This window comes from Arvicola amphibius, chromosome 4, assembly GCF_903992535.2.
Source record: "Arvicola amphibius chromosome 4, mArvAmp1.2, whole genome shotgun sequence".
NCBI lineage: Eukaryota > Metazoa > Chordata > Mammalia > Rodentia > Cricetidae > Arvicola > Arvicola amphibius.
Genome location: NC_052050.1, coordinates 59941278 through 59959072, shown reverse-complemented (window position 1 = coordinate 59959072; position 17795 = coordinate 59941278). Strand labels below are relative to the sequence as shown.

Here is a 17795-nt window from a genome sequence, read left to right as displayed (position 1 = left end):
AGATTCAGACATGAAAGACCTCTAAATGAGACACAGTGTGTTTAAAAAATACACATAAGCTTGGGAGAGAGAAGAAAAAGAGTAAAAAGACAATAAATGTAATATAAAAGAGTACAGATAGTCATAGATTAAAGGAGAAAAGATTATAAATTTTAAACTGGTAGAAATAGTAATAGAGTAAGAAAATAAGCCATGTAAATATGGAAAATACACAGAGCATGAATTATGTATATTATTGTGTTTTCTTTGAATTTTTTTTTTTTTCCGAGACAGGGTTTCTCTGCAGCTTTTTTTTTTTAGAGCCTGGCCTGGAACTAGCTCTTGTAGACCAGGCTGGCCTCGAACTCACAGAGATCCGCCTGCCTCTGCCTCCCGAGTGCTGGGATTAAAGGCGTGCGCCACCACTGCCCGGCATTCTTTGAATTTTTTTGACTATGAAGGAGCTAAGTACAGAGAGACATTTTATTGTATGGGCTGCTAAGCTAAACCAGCATAGGTATTTTAAAGCTATCATGTCTTCAGAATTTGGATCTAAGGATTTGTTGCTTTGGAAAAAGAGGTTCTTCTTTTGTTTCCACAGAGGATGAGAACCTGTGGATATCTTCCAGACTAATGTGGTTTGATGGACCAAGACATCCTGAAATGTCACCGTGAACTCCCCCCAAAATACTTTGCCCAACAAAAGTCAGGAAGCAGTTTGGAGAGAACTATGCTCAAATTCCCTAAATGATTGTTTATAAATGTGTGTTTGCGTTTGCATTTAAAGGGGGGGTATACTATAGAGATTTGCTTTGTTATGGATCTTGGTTTATTGATACAAATTATATATATATATATATATATATATATAATGTGTGTGTGTGTTGTAAGGAGGCCGCTAGTTAGTTCCTAATTGCTTAGCCTCAAAATAATTACATAGAAATTATATTATTTAAAACACTGCTTGGCCCATAGCTCTAACTTCTTATTGGCTAACTCTTACATCTTAATTTAACTCATCTCCATTAATCTATATATTGCCACGTGGCAGTGGCTTACTGGGTAAAGTTCCCAGTGTCATTCTCTGGGGGCAGCTCCATGGCGTCTCTCTTACTCTGCCTTTCTTTCTCCCAGCATTCAGTTTAATTTTCCCACCTAGCTAAGTTTTGCCCTGCTATAGGTCCAAAGTAGTTTCTTTATTCATTAATGGTAATCACAGAATACAGAGGGGACTCCCACATCATATATATATATATATATATATATATGTATAAATATATATGTATATATATATATATCTGCTCTTGATTAAGGTGTTGTGTTTGTGCAGCTCATTTAGAAATGTAATGTATAATTAAGAAATATAAGTTAATCATCTATAGTAGTCAAGCTTGTAGTCACGTTAGTTAGGTTCTAGATGTATAGAAATAAATTTCAGTTAGATAGATAATCTTCAAACCTTTCAAAGACCTACAAAATGTGGCATTTATAAAGTTTTAATAAATTAGGACTTTTCATGACATGAGACACATCTGCTCCTGGCAGCACCAATCTACTTCAAGAGGAAGATGGGCATTGAAGAGGCTCCTCATGAAGTTTGATAACCATTTGGGCAAGAAACTGCTCTTGCCTAGATTGCTTGAAGGTATGCTGTGTGAACTGGACATGCAGGGACACACAGAGAAATGACTGCTGAACTTGCCTAAAGGTGTGATGGTTCTTCAGGGTTCCTCCTTCATGAAAAAGTTGCCAGACATTCTGCAGGACACAGAAAAAAGTGACTGACAAACTGCCAATATAGGCAGAACTGTCTTTGAAATTTCCTGCTTCATAGAAAAGTCTGCCAGATACTATGGTCTTATAGGCTGAAGATGGATGCCCCAATGGTACAGAAGAACTTTGGGTGACTGTCCAGGTAGCAAGATGTCTCTGTCAATTCTAGAGTTTCGGAAGTTGCTTACAATGCATTTACTGTTAACTTAGGTAATACTATATCCTTCTAGAGTCTTAGACGGAGTTGAAGAATAGATAGTTGTAATTATAGTTTTCCTTAGTTATGATAAAAGATAAAGTAGATATAAATATTGTAACTGTAATTCTTGCTTAATACCTGTTTTGTTATATGTAATTTTACTATGTTAAAGTTAAAACTTTCCTTTTTATTTAAACAGAAAAGGGGCAATGGTGTGGGAAGTTCTGTCTATGTGTTGCTTTTATTGGTTAATGAATAAAGAAGCTGTTTCGACCAGTGACTTAGCAGAATAGAGCTAAGCAGGGAAAACTAAATGGAATTCTGGGAGAAAGATGGTGGAGTCAGGGAGACACCATGGAGCCACCAGAGGAGAAAGACACAAATTGCCAGCCAGAACCTTGCCGGTAGGCCATGAGCCTCGTGGTAAAATATAGAATAATAGAAATAGGTTACTTTAAGAGATAAGAGTGAGCTAGAAATATGTATAAGCTAATAGGCCAAGCAGTGATTTAATTAATACAGATTCTGTGTGGTTATTTCAGGGCTGAGCAGCCAGGAACAAACAAACAGCCTCTACAACAGCCCTCATCTTGCCAATTCTTTGTATTGTTTCTGTTTGTTTCTATTTTATGAATTTCTGCCCTGACCTTGCTAATTTCTTCCTATCTGTTGCTCGGGGTTTGATTTACTCTTGTTTTCCCAAGGCCTTAAAATGTATCATTAATTTATTTATTTGAGATCTTTCAAATTTTTGATGTAGGCACTATTGCTATAAAGGCTCCATGTAAGACTGCCTTCACTGTGTCCCAGAGATTGTGATAAGCTGCCCTTTAATATTCATTTCATTCTAGGAGCCTTGGATTTCCTCCCCCATCCCTCCAGTGACCTATACCTCATTTACTAATGTGTTGTTTAGTTTCCACAAGCTTGTGTGTTTCTGTAGTTACCCCTGCTGCTTTAACTCCTAGCTTTAACCCATTGTGGCCAGGTCTAGAATACAGGATGTCATTTCAATTTTCTTGTATTTGGGGCTTGTTTGTGTACATTAATATGTGGTCAGTTTTAGAGATGGTCTTTTGGGTATTGAGAAGGATGCATACTTTTTATTGTTTGGGTGAAATATTATGTCCATTATCTATTAGGTCCTTTTGATTTATGATGTCATTTAACTCCAGTGTTTCTCTGCTTAGTTTTTGTCCAGATGACCTGCCAGGTGACAAAAGTGTGGTACTAAAGTCACCCACAGCCACTGTGTTGCAGTTAATTTGTGGCTTTACGTTTGTTTTATGAAACTGGGCACACCTGTATTTGGTGTTTGTGTTTAGAAGTTTTTTGAGACAGGGTTTCTCTGTAGTTTTTGGAGCCTGTTCTGGGACTTGCTCTGTAGATCAGGCTGGCCTTGAACTCACAGAGATCTGCCTGTCTCTGCCTCCCTAGTGCTGGGATTAAAGGCGTGCACCACCACTGCCCGGCGTGTTTAGAATTATAGGGTCTTCTCAAAGGCTCATTCCCTGACGAGTGTGGCATGTCCCTACTTATTTATCTCCTCTGACCATGTAGGCTTGAAGTCTGTCTTGTCAGTTAATAGGATGGCTGTGCCACCTTATTTCTTAGTTCTATTTGCATAGAATGCCTTTTCCCACCCTTTGACCCTAAGGTTGGGTCTATCTTTAATGGTGAGATATATCTATTGGAGGCAGCAAAGAATTAGGTCATACTTTCTAATCCAATCTACTTGTCTGAGTCTTTTTATTGGGGAAATTGAGTCCATTACTGCTAGGAGCTATTATTGAAAGAATTAATTTCTGTCATTTTGTGGTGTTTTCTTAGACTGTTTATTTATTCCTCTGGTTTCTTGGATGTGCTTATCCTTCTCTTTGGACTAAAGTATTCTTTCCAGTGGCCTTGGCAGTGGCAACATAGAGAAAATAAATTCCTGAAATTTGCTTTTCTCATGAAGAGTTTTACTTTCTTACTAAATTTTAGCAGGTCCATTTTCTGGGTGTGACCATCTGGATTGGCAGCTGTGGTCTTTCAAAACATCTAATCCACCTCTCGAGGCTGCTCCGATTTTACCGATTCCACAATAATAATCAGGGATTGTTCTGATGGGCCAGCTTTCACAAGTGACAATACCTTCCACTTGTCTTTAGTTTCAGTGTGCTAGTCATAACGTGTTGTGGGGAGCCTCCTCTTATCCCGTCTCTTCGTTGCTCTGTAGGGTTCTTGGACTCTGGCTGGTGCCCCTTTCTCTGTATTTGGGAACTTTACTTCTTTGGTTTTATTGAAAATATTTTCTATGCCTTCAGTGTGGTATTCTCCTCTTTCTTCTGTGTTCATAATTCAAAGATTTGTTCTTCCCCAGGTGTTCCAGAGGCCTCTTGTGTCGTGTTTGTGTTTTTCTTTTTTAAATCACTGATCTTTACTGGATGGTTCAGTTCCAACCCCTTCTCTCCCGGCCTCAGTGCTCTGATGCACCAGAATGATGCATTCTGGTGCTAAGGCTGTCTCCTGAGCTTTTATTTTGGCTTATTGAGTTTTTCATTTCCAACATAATTTCAGTTTGGTTTTTCCTCATCAATTCTCTCTCTTGAATTCAATTTTTATATTTTGGATTGACTTTCTTATTTTATTCAGCTCTTTGCATTTTTTTCTCTTGGAATACATTCATGTTTTCTTTAGGTTGTTTGAATATAATTATAATTATTCTTTAAAATTCTTTGTTTGGAATTCTTTCAAATTGTCCATATCTGAGACCTTAGCTATGGGTTTACTGATCTTTGAGACAGGTATGTTGTCTCTATTTTCTCATGTTGTTTGGCTTCCTGTACTGGGATTTGCCCACCTGAAGCTAGTTTATTGGTTTTCTTTTTTCTTTTTTCCTTGTGTTTTGTATAAATTCAAGTCTCCTTTTTCTTCAGTGGTAGCCTTTGCAATGCTTAGGAAAGAGCTAAGTTGGAGGACTGAGGTGTTGTTTCCCTCTGTGGGTTGGTTGTCTAGGTCCAGAGATCCTGTCACTAGTCTGCCTTTGGGTCTCAGATCTTGTCGTGTGTCTGCTCAGGCTTCCTGCTTGGGTCTGCAACTTTCACTGAGCTGAGGAACTTTCCATATATCTGTGACTCTTGTCCTCAGTTAGATCTGGTCTCCACCTGGGCCTGCACTAGTTCTTGAAGAAGATGCCACATGTGGAACTTTCTGTGGTTCCCTCAGTTTCCTTACAGCTGAGTGATAATCCATTGTATGTTTATATCACATTTTCCTTATCCATTCATCAATTAATGGCTCTTTATCACTTGCTTTTTACTTACTGTGATAGGTTTGATAAGTAACACCATAAAAGTTTTTGAAGACTTATTTATTTCTGTGTGAGTGTGAGTGTGTGTGTGTGTGTGTGTGTGTGTGTTTGTGTGTGTGTGTGTTTGTGTGTGTGACATGTGTACTAGTGCCCAAAAAATAAGTCAGAAAATGGTGTTGACTCCCATGGTGCTGAATATTCAGGCAGTTGTGAATCACCCAACGTGGGTGATGGGACTTGAACTTGAATCCTCTGCAATAACAGCAGATCTTAACTGCTGAGCCATCTCTCTGGTTCTGATACACATTTTTATGTTGGCAAAATCCCCAGGCTTCTCCTTGTTCTGTCTGGCTGCTTCTTCTTTCTCTTAAGTTCTCGCTCCTCTGTGCAAGCCCCTACAAGGTGCTCAGGAAATGTCTGAGACTTAAGATTAGTTGAAGTTTGAAAAGAGACACCAAGGAAACTAGACATTGGCAGGCCTTTGTCCCCTGGGCCCCTCTCTTGGGGTTCATACCCATCCGGTTATCTGATCCTCCTTCCTGTGACAGGGGTTGGTCCATGCCCTACAGGGCCCCCGTGAGCTTCCTGGGCTGTGATGAGCAGAGTGATCAGGCAGGAGGTTTTCCTGTGGGCAATCCCCATGGGCTGACTCACTGAGAGCCCATCCCAGCCCCATGAGGCAGGCGCTATTATTAGTCCTGTACCGGAGGTACGAAAACTGAGTTCAGAGAAATGATGCAACTTGCCCAGGGCTACACTGGAAGGGGCAGGAATCCAGTTCATATTGCTGAAACTTAAGATTTTCAGGTTCTATCATGGCTCTCGAGATCTGTGCAACTCTTGGGATCAAGTCCAAGCTTGTCAGTATGACATGCAGGCTTCTCTGGCCTCTGTTTCTTTCATCTGTTAGTGTAACCTTGGACCAGGGCCTGTTTCCTTTGGAACTCTCAATACAGCTTCACCTTCCCTGTAATTAGGTTGACAACAGTGTGCTCCTTCAGACTTTCTCAGCCCCGGGTTCTGTAGGCTGTTGGACTGCTGGGTCGGAAGGCCCCTGGGTTTACTGGCAGGCTCAGGAAAGTTCAGAGGTGGAAGAGCTTGCCAAGGCCCAGTGTGAGAGAAGCAGAGCTGGATTCTGCTTCCAGATCTGGGAGACTCTGAGACTTACACACATCTCTGGCTCCCTCCTACCCTTGCTGTTGTTTGGCCATCTCAGGATGGATGGTCCCTGTGACGGTGCACTTCTCCTAGGCCTGATGAAACTCCTCTGGAAGCTCCCGAGTTCTCCACAACAGGCCAGAGCCTTCCGAGGCTCCCAGGGCTCTGGTGTGTCTCTAATCTAGCTGCCTTGCTTCATCCCTTGCTGGTAAAGCATCCAATGAAGTCAGAGGTCCACTCTGTCTTCTTCAAGTTCCCAATACTGAGCTGGCATTGAACAGACCCAGAAAATGTGGAAAAGTAGCAGGAGTATGAGAGGGACACCGAGATCTGCCTCCCTGGACACGCAGCAAGCTGGAACAGAACCCAGAGACCCATGAAACCCAAATACTGGCCAGGTGCTCCTTACTCCAGGATGGGGCCTTGCAACTGTTGCTGTCCTGGCAGAGGATACTCAGATGTCCCTGTCCTTTGCTACTCCCAGGGTCCTGGAGCCAAGGACACTCTGTTCCCCAACTTCCAAAGGATGTTCTCAAGATAAAAATATCATAGAAACATTCTCTGGCATCTGGTACCCGTTGTCTACCCTGATGGGGCCACAGCCTCTAGTCCTGGCCTCAACTTCAGGCTTCCAGGGTGCTGTCCACTCCTCCTGGCCACCTAGGACAGCATGTCACTGGGGTCAGTGTGTCTCACTCATTCCCAACTCCCTCAGTCACATCTGGCCAAACACTATCTGAGACTCAGGTGCCCTGGTAACGGGGAGCAAGGGGACTGAGTGTACCCTGAGGAGATGCTGGATGTCTCCCAAAAAGTGTCCAGACACGCACGTGGAGCCTCTTTTCTGCCCTCAGCTGTCCGGGTAGGGTGTCACATCCTGAACCAACACTCTTGAACACTGCCGAGGACCCTGATTTACCGTGTGGCTGCTGCACGCCAGGAGAGCCAGGGTTCTGTTCATCCCGCGGCACCTGCTGAGATGTATGGAGTTGGAAGCCAGGGAAGGGCCCTCTAGAAATTGGCATCGTTGCAGACATGCTATCTTCTACTCTTTGCTGGGCCAGGCCCCATCCCCTGCACTGTGGCTGGCTCTCACTTCCTGGCGCCATGCTCAGTTTCATGGGGATATTGGCTAGAGCCTGGTGTGTCACCTGAGCCTCAGGAAGTGCCTGCCTCCTCCAGAACTTTGCCTTCCAGGCTTAGCATGAGAAGAGGCCTGGGCCAGCTGAGTTTTTCCCCCCGCACTGGCTGGCGACTGTTTGGGGCCCAACCCTGTACGCTCAGCCTTCTTATCTGGGATGGCGACTTCTCCTGGGAAGAGGCTCTTGCTGAGCCGAGGGGGCAGCTTATTGGTAAACTGTTGTAGTTGCTGCAGGGTAGGGCAAGGTAGGGGCCCTGGACCATATATCTATAAATCCACCACCCGGGCTCTGTGACCTGAGTGAGTCACTTCTCTGTAATAAGCCCGTTTCCTCATAAAAAGAGGAACGATTGTTGGAGTTTTTGGACTGGAGTTGTGGGTCTGGGGAAGCCCCAGTGAAGAGTCAGATTGAGAGAGCCTGGCCGTAGCCAGGTGGCCAACAGGAAGTGGGATGAACAAATTATTCGTAGCTCTCAGTCCTCACTCTTCTCTGGAACCTTCTGTAGCTTCTCTGCACAGAGTTCTGACCTGGGTGACTGACCTCTTAGTCTCAGGTTCCTGCTGTGCCCAGTGGGAGGAGCCATCCTTCAAGTCTGGGTTGTAATGAGTAGTGCACATAGGTCCGAGCCCAGTCTGGACTCATCCACAATTCACAGGCAGGGTGTCCCTGCCATGGACGTTCCCAGTTGTGTGACATTTGGCCCTGCCTCCTGATCCTGATTTCTCAGAGTAAAAGGGCTGAGGGGCAAACCTGGGCGCAGGTGGCGTTAAAGATGGCAATGAGGGATGAAGAGGCTTACAGAAAGGGGAAGTAACTCCCTGAGGGCCTCACAACTTGTAAGAGGAAGAGCCCCGCTTTGAATATAACTCTGCATCTCCAAACCTGCCATTGTCGCTTGCCCCAGAGGCTTAGAATGTGGGGGTGACTCACTGACCATTTCTTTAATCCCAACCAGAAAAGCCAGTGTGACAGAGCTGGCTTGGGCGTCCCCATGACCTCTGCCTGGGAGGTGGGGAAGGTGACAGCATCTCAAGGTCCTGGCCTCCAGAGAGCCCTTCCCATCATCCTCTCTCCAAATCTACTTGTCAGATGGGTCGAGAGGTAGGTGCCCCTTTGACAGACGGAAAACTGATTCTGAACCCTGTCGGATATGTGTGTGTGCAATCAGGCACGCTCCTGTCTGCACCTTTGAAATGCTATTGCCCCCTGTCCTCTGTTTGCTCACCTACACACCATCCATGGGAATACTGCCTATCACATTATCCGCCATCTGGGGGTGACACTGGGGAAGCCTGGCAGGAGTAACTTGAACATAGGCATAGCGCCCCAAGCTTCTTCATGACCCTGGAGACATTGCTGCTTCTCTGAAGAGGGAAGAGTAGTCATCCAGACCTGTGGCCCCATGAGGATTCTGCAAGACCATGTGTGTGAGGTGCCTACCCTGTGCCTGGAGAGCACCACGACACTTGCCGTCATCAGTAGTGACTGTCTTGTTCCGGGTCCAATAACTGGAAGCTCCACCCCTCTCCGCTGGCTTTGAGTGAGGGCAGCAGTTACTTGGGTATTTCTAAAGACAGTGGCTGCCCCTTGGCATTGAACTTAGAGAAACTCCAAGTTGGTGGGGGTGAGGTCCTGATGTGTACTTGTGTAGCTCATCATCCAGCCACGGATGCACACTGGTGCCTCCGCTCACCCCCACTTAGCTGTTGCTATCCATCCAGTAGCTCCTGACACCCCGTTCCTCTCACCCCCCACCTCCCACTCTCACCTGATTCCTGCTCCGCACCCCACCGACTTTCCCCACCTCGCCCCATCCACACACATCCATCCGTCCATTCATCTGACCACCAAAACACCCATCTATCAGTCACCCGCCCTGATGTGCTAGTTGCCCGTCCCATCCATTCATTACTCATTTCCTTCACCCATTCATCTGCTCTACCATCCATCCACCCACCAAACCACCCATTATCTGGTCACTCCTGCCCAGACACCCACACATCTGTCAGCCCGGTCTAGCCATCCATCTGCTTGACCAACCCGCCTGTGCTTGTATCTGTCTCCTCAATCACAGCACTGCCAGGTCCTTGCCTGTCCTGCCAATCTTTGTGTGGAAACACATCTCAGTTCCTGTGTCAAGGCCGGCACCAGCCCCCTGGGCCTCCAAGGCTGATCCGAGGTGGGGCTAGGATAAGAACCGCTTTCAAACAATGTAGAAGTAGCTTCTGGCCCTGATGTGTAGAAACTAGGACAAGAGAATCCAGAGGTTTCTGGGCATGGTGGTGCATGTCTTTAATCCCAGCACTCAGGAGGCAGAGGCAGGCAGATCTCTGAGTTCGAGGCCAGCTTGGTCTACAAAGCAAGTTCCAGGATAGCTAGTGCTATTACACAGAGGAAACCCTACTCTGAAGAACAGAGAGAGAGAGAGAGAGAGAGAGAGAGAGAGAGAGAGAGAGAGAGAGAGAGAGAGAGAGAGAGAGAGAGAGAGAGAGAGAGAGAGACAGAGACAGAGAGAGAGACAGAGACTAGAGATCTTCATAGAGTGGGTGGGAGAGGACAGAGGACATCTTGGAGAAGAGGGATTGTACCGTCTACTGGTGCGATCATCCTGGAGAAGGGGATATTGGAACTCAAGGAGGCTTTGCAGATGTGAGACACAGAGGCCCCATGAGAAGAGTCCAGGGACAAAGCTACCAGTGTAGGGAGCTTCATGGGCGACAAGCTGAGGAAATCTCAAAGGGGAGTGAGTAGAGAGACAAGGCGAGGAGGAACAGGTAAGGGGTGGTAAGGATTTGTTATCGATAGGGTTACTGCTTGGGGGGCAGGTGATTGGAGCTAGAACAAGCTGGGGATCTAACCAGTTGGGGGATCCTAGCTGAGGACTCAGCCAAGGTGACACGTGGAACATAGACTTCAGAGCCATCTCATGCCAGGGGCAGGGAGTGGAGCTCCTGGTGGTTTTGGTTCCCAGCCTGCCCTGCCCATGGGCAGAGTGCTTTCAGGCAGAAATGTTGATGTGGCTGCTAGAATCATGGCAGGGACTGTGAAGCGGTGAGGCCTGGGGGTGGGTGTGGGGGCCATCACTGACCTACCCACCCCAACATGGAGTGACCATTGTTTCCCTTCAACCTAGTGTGTGCACCGACCCTGAATGTTTGCCAGCGAAGAGGGCAAAGGTTGTCTGAGGATTTGACCAGGGAGTCTGGCTTGGAAGAATGGCCTGGGAATCATCGTCCCAGATTTAGAGAAAGAAATGTCAGCCCTCTCAACTTTCCATCCCCTGAACATCCTTACTTAATATAACTCTCAGCAATGAGCCCAGCTTCCTTTCTGGTCTTGTGTCCCCTAGCTCTTGTTGGGCGACCTCTACAAGTACCCCCTTTGCCACAGGTTTGCTCTCTGGGCAGAGCTTGACATAAGGGAGAACTTTGTGCCTTATGCCTGCCTGGTCTCCCATTTCCTTTGTGACTGAGGCAGGGAGCCCTCGTGGAACCTCTCATGCTAAGACTTCTGGGTAGTGACTGCATTAGCTGCTCCTGACTACAGTGGGGACAAGGCTCTGTGTTTGATGATTGAGGTCTGCTACAGGCACAGGTGAAAGGAACAGGCTCAGGCGGGTCACACACTTGCCTTCCCTGCACAGATGACCTCCAAGAAGTCTTCTGATGTGGAAGCTCCAAGAGTTCCCTGTCCCTTAAAAGTCTGCTGTTGACTGACAACTTGGGGACTGTTCATAGTGCATGTGTTATTACCAGATGGGTAAGAAATGGAGTCTGGAGAACTGGTGGTGGAACGTGATGCCCCCTCCCCCCTCCAGCCTGCTCTTGGAGGCTGGAGTGATGGATGTTTTCATCCCAGCTCTCCAGGACAGAAACTCCTCTCCTTAGAGACTGTGTGTCTCTTGACAAGTGACTCAGTCTCTCTGAGCTTTAGTTTCCTCCCTGGAAAAGGGATTAGTTGTCACGGTCATTACAGGGATTACCTGGGCGAGCATTTCAGAGTTTCAGGAGAATGTCTGGAAGGGAGCAGCAGTTGATAACTTTTGACACCTTTGCTCCTCATCCTGGAGGAGCCCAAGGGAGAGGCCTCACTGATGTTCCTTTTCCAGGGCCAGTTTCTTTGCAGTCACTATCTAGGCGACATCTGGGACTATAGGCCCAAGCCTTGTCCCAGTTCCTCCCGGATGTTAGCGAAACCTGAGGTGTCCAGAGCCTTGGAGACTGACATGGGATGTCCTGCTCCATGCGGAGGTACCTCCCAGTGACTCCCAGGCCCCACCCTAGGCTAGGTGGCAGCTCTTTTCACTCAGAGCTCCAGTCCCGGCCCTGGCCAGTGCTCCAAGCTTACTGGATGCCGAGAGGCTGCGTCTGCAGATGCCAGGGCAAGAAGCTGGTCCAGGACAGGTCTTTTCTTCCTGCGGGTTCTGTGGCCTCTCCTACCCGCTGTGCCTGGTCTCATTTTGAGCGCTGTCCAGTTTCGACTCTCCTTGTCTGGTTCAGGTACTGTATTCCACTGAGCTTCCTCATTCCCTCCTGGCAGTGTTCAGAACTGCCCCTGGCCAGCTTAGGCCTTGCTAACGTGGTCTTCAGTGTTGGCCTGAGCATTGTTTTCTCCTTTGCTTCAGTTTCTCCACCTATGAAGTGGGGTGCTGGCCTCTTTTCTTGCTTAGACCCCTTCAAGTGAAACAAATCTCATTGATTTTCCTTCCTAGTCTCATGACATTGCCCATTGAGCAAGAGCCTGCCAGCTTGCATGACCCTGGCCGAGGCTCTGCCCCATGTTTCTTAGAGATCTTTAGTACATTCTTGTTGTTCAAGCCTTGGTGTGGGGGTCTCCTTTTGACCCTTGGCCTTCTGTGGCACTAATTCCTGCTTCTGGGTCCTCCTTTTGGGTCTGTCCTTACCATCCCCCATGTGAGGGGTCTTCCACATCCTAGGGTTATGTCTGCTTCTGTGGCTCGTGTGCATTCTCTGGGTGTTTGGGGACAAGGGACTTTGCTCATCATCAGTTTCTGGCTCAAGGTACAGGACAAGCCTAAACTCGATGAAGCTGATTTTCTCTGTGGTTTTGGTGGAATATCAGCAGAAGTGGGAGTTCCCAGGCCTGTGACACTGCCTAGATGGTTCTAGAAGTGGCTGCCACACTCTCAGCTCCATAGGGCTGGCCAGATGGAGGGCTGCCTTCCTGGAGCGGGTTTCTGGATGGAGCTCCCCAATCTTTGATGCCTGTGATTCTGTTCCCTGCAGGTCAGCTGCTGCTCATAGAGGGAGCCAGAGCCGCCATGACCCGCTGGACATCCCTCAAGGCCTCTAGGTCACAGAAGCCTAGCTCCTGGGATCTGGCAGCCTCCCCCCGGCGTCTGAGTACCCCAACCTTGACCACCTTACCCTGGAAGGCTCAGAAATCTGGGGCTGAGATGTCTTCCCAGAATGGTCCCCTGGGTCCTCAGCCCCACCAACCCTCTGCCTCCTGGCCCAGACAGAAACAGCATCCACCATTACAGCCCCAAGCCTCAGCTACACAGACCCATGGTGAGGTGGTCAACTGATGCAGCCGTAGGGGAGGATGACAGAATGAGGACCCATGGGTAGGAAACTGTGTTAGACATGAGGTTTGGATCTCAGCTCTCCTGCTTGATGCCCATATGTCTTGCTTGGGAGTTCCTTTTCCTCTTTGAACCCCCTATGGCTGTTAGAGGAAGACTCCAGGATCTTGGGTGTGTTTCTCCCCATCCTAGTAGGCTTTCTGTGGTTCTCAGGCTTCATGGCCCTGTCGGTGTCTGCCAGGCTTCAGGACTCAGCAGTACTGTGGCTTATGACATAGACTTGGGGAATGCTTCCCGATCTGGCTGGTCTAATGGTCTCCACCCATACCACTGTGTTGCTAGCAGAGTCTACAGGCTGTGTCCCTCTGAGCCTCTGATGTAGATGTGGCCAGGGGTTGTGCTGTCCAGATAGGGCTGAATTCCAGCATTGCTATCTGTGCCTACAGGCACACTGGGGAAGTGTCTTCCTGTTCTAAGCCCCCTTGTCTGAAAAAAAAAAAGGGCAGACCTACTACCTTCAAGAGTCCAAGGACAGGAAGCTCTGATCGCATCTAGCCTGTCCTAGGTGCCCAGCTACCATGGGATCTTCTTCTAGGATCTCTTTGTCTTCCTAGTGACCTCAGGTGACTGAGGGCTCCAAGGCTTTGTTGGAATTGGAATCTAAATTGTGATATAATTGGGTAGGTCTTGGAGTGCATGGCATCCCTGTGATGGGGAGATATGGCTTGTCCAGCTCATTAATGTTCTGCTACACCAGAGGACACCCACTTTCTGCTCGGCCCAGCTGAGACAGGCTAGCTTCTCCAGGGGCAGGCCGTGCTGTGATCCCTGGCTTAGCCTGCCACTGGTCCTTATGGATCAATGGGGATGTGCAAAGCCTGGGTTTGTTCTGCTGGCCATGGTCCCTTTCTTCAGGCCTTCTCTAAGAAGAGTGTATGCTAGGCTGGCCTGGAGATACGGTGCTCCCTACAGGAGACCAAAGGTGGTAATGGAAGCAGGTGACACGTGTGAGGTCTCTGGACCTGTAGTCCTCAGCAGAGGCGGGGGAGTTGCCTGTTCTGAAGTTAGGGAAACCTTAAGAGACCCAATCTGGGTGTCTACTCTAGGGCTGCCCCTTATACCATATGACTCCCTGATAGAAAAGTCACGGGTGTAGCCTATGGGTGCTAAGTGGATGTCGTGGACTTCGTGAAGATGGGCAAAGTGAACATAGAATGTCAGACATGATGAGGTCTGGGCCTTGGCAGACCTGTTATAGACCTGGGGTAAGACAGCGAGGGACATAAATTACCAGTGTGTGTGTGAGGGAAAGACAGGCCAATGTCACAGCTTTGATGATCGTTGCTATTGCTGCTCTTCACGAGGATCCGTGCTGGGTGGGGTGTGCAGTGTGTGGGTCCAAACCATGTGTGCATTTCTTCTGGGGCATGGGGAGGCCTGCCCTGGCAACATGGGAGCACAGTCTGATGTACAGCAGCACTGATCTGGTAGGGTGTTTGTGTGGAGGAGGGGAAGCAGGTGGGGGAATAGCACGCACACACACGTATGCACATGTGTGTATGTATGCGTGTGTGGGTATTGGGGTGTGTGTGCGTGTGTGTTCAACTAGGCAACAAAGCTATGGGGCTGCCTTACAGGCCTTGCAGCTCCAGAGCCCACTGGCTGGGAGTAGAGGAAGGGTGGGATCTAGCTTGGTCCCTTTCAGGGACTGGGAGTAAAGGAGGACGAAGTGAGCCTGGTGAGGTGGCCCCTGCCTTGGTCCAGGCTGGAGGTGACCAGGACTTAGGCTATGAGTGTGGGAGAAATAGAAATATGTTTGAAAGTAGAGCCCTTGGGATAGGAGTAAGAAGAAAGGAAGCCAAGATTTCTGGCTGGAGCCGCACTGCTGGGAGCCAGGGGAGCCTGTTTTCCAAGCTGAGAAGGTGGATTGAGGAGCAGGCTTCGAGTGGGAGGGAAGACGGGATCTGTGGTGACTAAACGGGGGCTATGTCTGCCAGTTACCGTCTTGGGCCCTGGCTGCCTGCCCAGACAGACCCACTGTCCTCTCTTTTGCAGAAGTGCCCCTGCCTGGAGTCAGCCTGGGGGCAGGCCAGGGTCCACCAGACCCCGGGATGACCGCAGCCAGCCGGGCCAACCCCTACAGCATCGTCTCATCAGAGGAGGACGGGCTGCACCTGGTTACCATGTCCGGTGCCAACGGTTTCGGCAACGGCAAGGTGCACACACGGCGCCGGTGCCGCAACCGCTTTGTCAAGAAGAACGGCCAGTGCAACATCGAATTCGCCAACATGGATGAGAAGTCACAGCGCTACCTGGCTGACATGTTTACCACGTGCGTGGATATCCGCTGGCGCTACATGCTGCTCATCTTCTCCCTGGCCTTCCTTGCCTCCTGGTTGCTGTTTGGCATCATCTTCTGGGTCATTGCTGTCGCCCATGGAGACCTGGAGCCAACCGAGGGCCGTGGCCGTACACCCTGTGTGCTGCAGGTCCACGGCTTCATGGCGGCCTTTCTCTTCTCCATCGAGACACAAACCACCATTGGCTACGGGCTCCGCTGTGTGACTGAGGAGTGCCCCGTGGCTGTCTTCATGGTGGTGGCACAGTCCATTGTAGGCTGCATCATTGACTCCTTCATGATTGGTGCCATCATGGCCAAGATGGCACGGCCCAAGAAGCGAGCACAGACTCTGCTTTTCAGCCACAACGCTGTCGTGGCTCTGCGTGACGGCAAGCTCTGCCTGATGTGGCGCGTGGGCAACCTTCGCAAGAGCCATATCGTAGAGGCCCACGTGAGGGCTCAGCTCATCAAGCCCAGGGTCACGGAGGAGGGTGAGTACATCCCGCTAGACCAGATCGACATTGACGTGGGCTTTGATAAGGGTCTGGACCGTATCTTCCTGGTATCACCCATCACCATCTTGCATGAGATTGATGAGGCCAGCCCTCTGTTTGGCATTAGCCGTCAGGACCTCGAGACAGACGACTTTGAGATTGTCGTCATTCTAGAAGGCATGGTAGAGGCTACAGCCATGACCACGCAGGCTCGCAGTTCCTACCTGGCTAATGAGATCCTGTGGGGCCACCGCTTTGAGCCAGTGCTCTTCGAGGAGAAGAACCAGTACAAGATTGACTACTCACACTTCCACAAGACCTATGAGGTGCCCTCTACCCCCCGCTGCAGCGCCAAGGACCTGGTGGAGAACAAGTTCCTCTTGCCCAGTGCCAACTCCTTCTGCTATGAGAACGAGCTGGCCTTCCTGAGCCGAGACGAGGAGGATGAGGTGGCGACAGACAGGGATGGCCGCAGCCCTCAGCCGGAGCATGACTTTGACCGACTGCAGGCTGGCAGTGGTGCCCTTGAGCAGCGGTCCTACAGACGGGAGTCAGAGATTTGAGTGCCCTTGACTTGGGTGCAGCACCGCCCTGACCACGATGGGTCCCAGGTCCCTTGGAGACCTGGGTTTGAGCAGAGCAAGCCAAATGCCTCGGGCCACAAACTCAGTAGCATCTTAGTCTTTCCATGTTTTTTCGCAATAGCCTGGGGAAGTTGGTGAGAGAGCGGGTGACCAGAATGAACGGCCCATGGCTTCAGATGTATATTTATGGGCAAGGTGGTGACCTCTTGGGGTAAGGCGAACAGCAGGGGTGGAGGACTCTTCTGGGGGCCTCAGAAGCAGCTCAGGAGAGGTCCCAGCCCTGATGGGAGAAAGCTGTGTATGCACACCTCATTGGTTTTTAACTTGGATAAGACTGTTTACAAAAACACAAAACAAAACAAAAAAACCCACGAAACACAAGAAAAAACTAACATGTGGTTGCATTTTTTAAAATCCATGGTGTGGGGACAGTTAGAATTCTACTCCGAGCTGCCAGGCAAGCAGCTGGTTGGAGGTCTAGTGTCTCCCTCATGTGTCCTGCTCAAGGGTGAATCAGGCTTGTGACCATGTTAACGATTCTAATAAAGTGTCTGGATGTCTCTGGGGGTGGGGGCCCACTAGGATGAACCTGGCTTGATCATTTGTGTTTACCTTTGTACCTCAGCTGGATCAGGGCTGGGTTTAGGACCCAGGGGGAGGCCCCTTCCGTGCCCATGTTCCTTATTCCTTGTCTGCCCAAGGTCTCCACCCCTTGCAGTGAGGGCCGGTAGGAAACACCAGAGTGGGTGCTTCTTAGGAAGGGACACTCAGGAAATTAGCACGGGGTCTGGTTCCCACGTTCCCAGGAAGTGGGTCAGCCCCACCCCCGTAGGACTCACAGTTTGAGTTGTGCCTTAGACACTCTGGTTGTCTGGCTTCAGTCATTTTTGGTTTTATCAGACTTGTCCAATCTTTCCCTGCTGCCCCTAACTTCGCTCCTGACACCCTCGCAACACCCCCCCCCCGAGGGTGCAGAGGCTGCACCCCACCTGTCTCACAGCCACCACGTCCCTACCTGCTTTTCTCCCACACTCCTGGGGCGCCATGAGGTAGCCCAGCTGGCCCCAGCCAGTCATCTGCTGCTGGAAGGCAGAGTCCAGGAAAAGAGAGGAGAGGAGCACCCCCCACCCCAGCCTCCACCCCGCCCCTGCCACCATAGAGATGACCAGAGAAATGTCATAAAACAATTTCTGTGTAGCCTTTAGGGGCCTGTGATGGAGCTTTCTCTCCCCAAGGTCCCAAACCGTGAAGTCTTCCCATTGTGCCCAGTTAGGGAGACTTGAGG

The 17795-nt window shown here is 49.2% G+C and overlaps 1 protein-coding gene across 2 annotated transcripts; it reads left to right on the top strand.

Moving 5' to 3' along the window:
* The first annotated feature begins 12827 nt into the window (after positions 1-12827).
* On the top strand, positions 12828-16489 carry Kcnj12 (potassium inwardly rectifying channel subfamily J member 12). 2 transcript variants are annotated; one of them, XM_038328420.1, is made up of 2 exons: positions 12828-13077; positions 15147-16489. In XM_038328420.1, exons 1-2 carry the CDS (start codon positions 12828-12830, stop codon positions 16487-16489), a joined length of 1593 nt encoding a protein of 530 aa, XP_038184348.1. The 2 variants fall into 2 exon arrangements, with proteins under 2 accessions (XP_038184348.1, XP_038184349.1); XM_038328421.1 differs by lacking the exon at positions 12828-13077 and adding an exon at positions 13112-13133.
* Positions 16490-17795: the final 1306 nt, after the last annotated feature.

Excerpts from the sequence above, each read along its gene's own strand:
- Kcnj12 (XM_038328420.1), top strand. The coding sequence starts at position 12,828 with ATGACCCGCTGGACATCCCTCAAGGCCTCTAGGTCACAGAAGCCTAGC. Across the intron at positions 13,078-15,146 it reads CTCAGCTACACAGACCCATG|AAGTGCCCCTGCCTGGAGTC; the intron begins GTGAGGTGGTCA and ends TCTCTTTTGCAG.